We start from the raw sequence: 1872 nt of genomic DNA on the forward strand, positions 1-1872 counted from the left end.
TTTCTGCAAAAGGAGGATCTACTAAATATTGATGTAATTTTTCTGTTGGGGTGCCCAAATTTATGCACCTGCCTACTTTTGTTTAAGTAATTATTGCACACTTTCTGTAAATCCTATAAACTTCATTTCACTTCTTAAATATCACTGTGTTTGTTTGCTATATGATATATTTAATTAAAACTGCTGTTCTGAACAACCAATGATCCATAAAGGAAAATCTTGAAAATGATCAGGGGTGCCCAAACGTTTTCATACCACTGTCTGGTCTCACCACTGTCCTGTAAACCTTTCCCTTCACCTTAGCTGACACTCTTCTATCACAGATCACTTCTGACACTTTTCTCCAGCTGTCCTATCCTGCCTGTACTCTATTCTTCACCTCTCTTTCACAGTCTCCACTGCTCCGAACAGTTGATTCTAAGTACCTAAACTCCTGCACCTTACCACCTCTGCTCCTTGTAGCCTCACCATTTCACTGTTCTCCCTTTCGTTTGCACACATGTACTCTGTCTTGCTAAGGACTGACCTTCATCCCTCTTCTTTCTAGTGCAAACCTTCACCTCTCTAGGTTCTCTTTTACCTGCTGCCTACTCTCACTACAGATCACAATGTCATCTGCAAACAACATAGTCCATGGGGACTCCTGTCTGACCTCATCTGTCCATCACCACAGCAAACAAGAAGGGGCTCAGGGCCGATATTGTTATTATTTTACTTAGTAAGTAAAACTTAGTAAGTAAAATAATAATAATATTTCAAACTATTACTATTACGGTTACTTTCTGTTATAATTACCGATAACAGATTTGGTTATCAACGTTAGGTGTAAAAGGAGCGTCCACTAATGCAGTGTGTGCTAGCCAGACTCCAATTTTATTTAACATTAAACAATTACATTTATTGCTTCGTTCAAACGAGTAGCTAACAAAAGTCACGACTAAAATCTACAACATAACGTATAATATCACTATATGTAATGTGTAATGTTTGCTTGACATTAAAATTATCTTTAAACGTCTGTTGTAAACCAATTAGTTCACGTGCTCTGTAAACGTTAAATTCCGTAAAAGGAATGAACTCTTCAGAAAATAGACGGAACGGACCCGCGTTGACATGACTTACGGATTGTTGTTACTCATCGTCAGCAGCAAACTGCTCAGTACCCGAACATTAGAGTGGAGGCCTGCAGCAGCCATGTCCCGTACGTGGTCGATTACATTCATTTTTGAGGTCACGTTAACGTCCGATCGTTTCAAGGTAAACGTTTGAGCTTGCAAACAGCTAAATGCTACTTAGCATCTGGTGTATTAAATATGGCGCCCACCAGCCTTTCGAGCTTTTTCCGCATCGTGCTGCCTTTGGGTACATTTGAAAATGTATTATTCTAAAACCTAGATGTTTGTAGAATACCACACTGCGGTGCATATAGCATATTTTATATATTTTCTCAGATATTTGATTTTAATTAGAGTTCATTTTTAAAGACACAATTCATTTTATTTCTAATAGGAAGATATGTTACATTGGACTGCTGATTTCTTCATGTTCCGATATATGTGAACGTATCTTGATTTTGTAGCAATTTTTGAAATTAAAGGGTCCATAGTCGAACTATCGGGTAAACTGCATGTCCATATATCTATTTCAATTATACATTTTAAGAAAGCAGTAACCTAGTGATGGGAAGACCGACTCTTTTTATTGATTCGAATCTTTGACTCTCGAACAGTAAAATGAACGAGTCGTGAACGAATCTTGAACTCATCATTTCATTCGTTTTACAGCAGGTGGCGCTTTAGCCCTATTGTGGGCGTTATAAAGAAGGCTGAGGTTCTCCGACACTAAATACTGAAGGCAACATGGTTTGCTTCC

The 1872-nt window shown here is 38.1% G+C and overlaps 2 protein-coding genes across 2 annotated transcripts in view; one reads left to right on the forward strand and one right to left on the reverse strand.

Moving 5' to 3' along the window:
• Window positions 1–1251, reverse strand: part of LOC103397040 (anaphase-promoting complex subunit 7-like) — a 3996-nt gene extending 2745 nt beyond the window's left edge. Inside the window, exon 1 of the mRNA XM_008335291.3 lies at window positions 1123–1251. Coding sequence (XP_008333513.2) covers window positions 1123–1223 — 101 coding nt within the window. The 5' untranslated portion in view covers window positions 1224–1251. The remainder of the gene's footprint in view (window positions 1–1122) is intronic.
• Window positions 1121–1872, forward strand: part of LOC103397036 (ubiquitin-conjugating enzyme E2 G1-like) — a 14702-nt gene continuing 13950 nt past the window's right edge. The window contains exon 1 of the mRNA XM_008335287.3: window positions 1121–1257. The gene's annotated coding sequence lies outside the window, so the exon portion shown is untranslated. The remainder of the gene's footprint in view (window positions 1258–1872) is intronic.

Source organism: Cynoglossus semilaevis, chromosome W (assembly GCF_000523025.1).
Source record: "Cynoglossus semilaevis isolate Cse_v1.0 chromosome W, Cse_v1.0, whole genome shotgun sequence".
NCBI classification, from domain to species: domain Eukaryota; kingdom Metazoa; phylum Chordata; class Actinopteri; order Pleuronectiformes; family Cynoglossidae; genus Cynoglossus; species Cynoglossus semilaevis.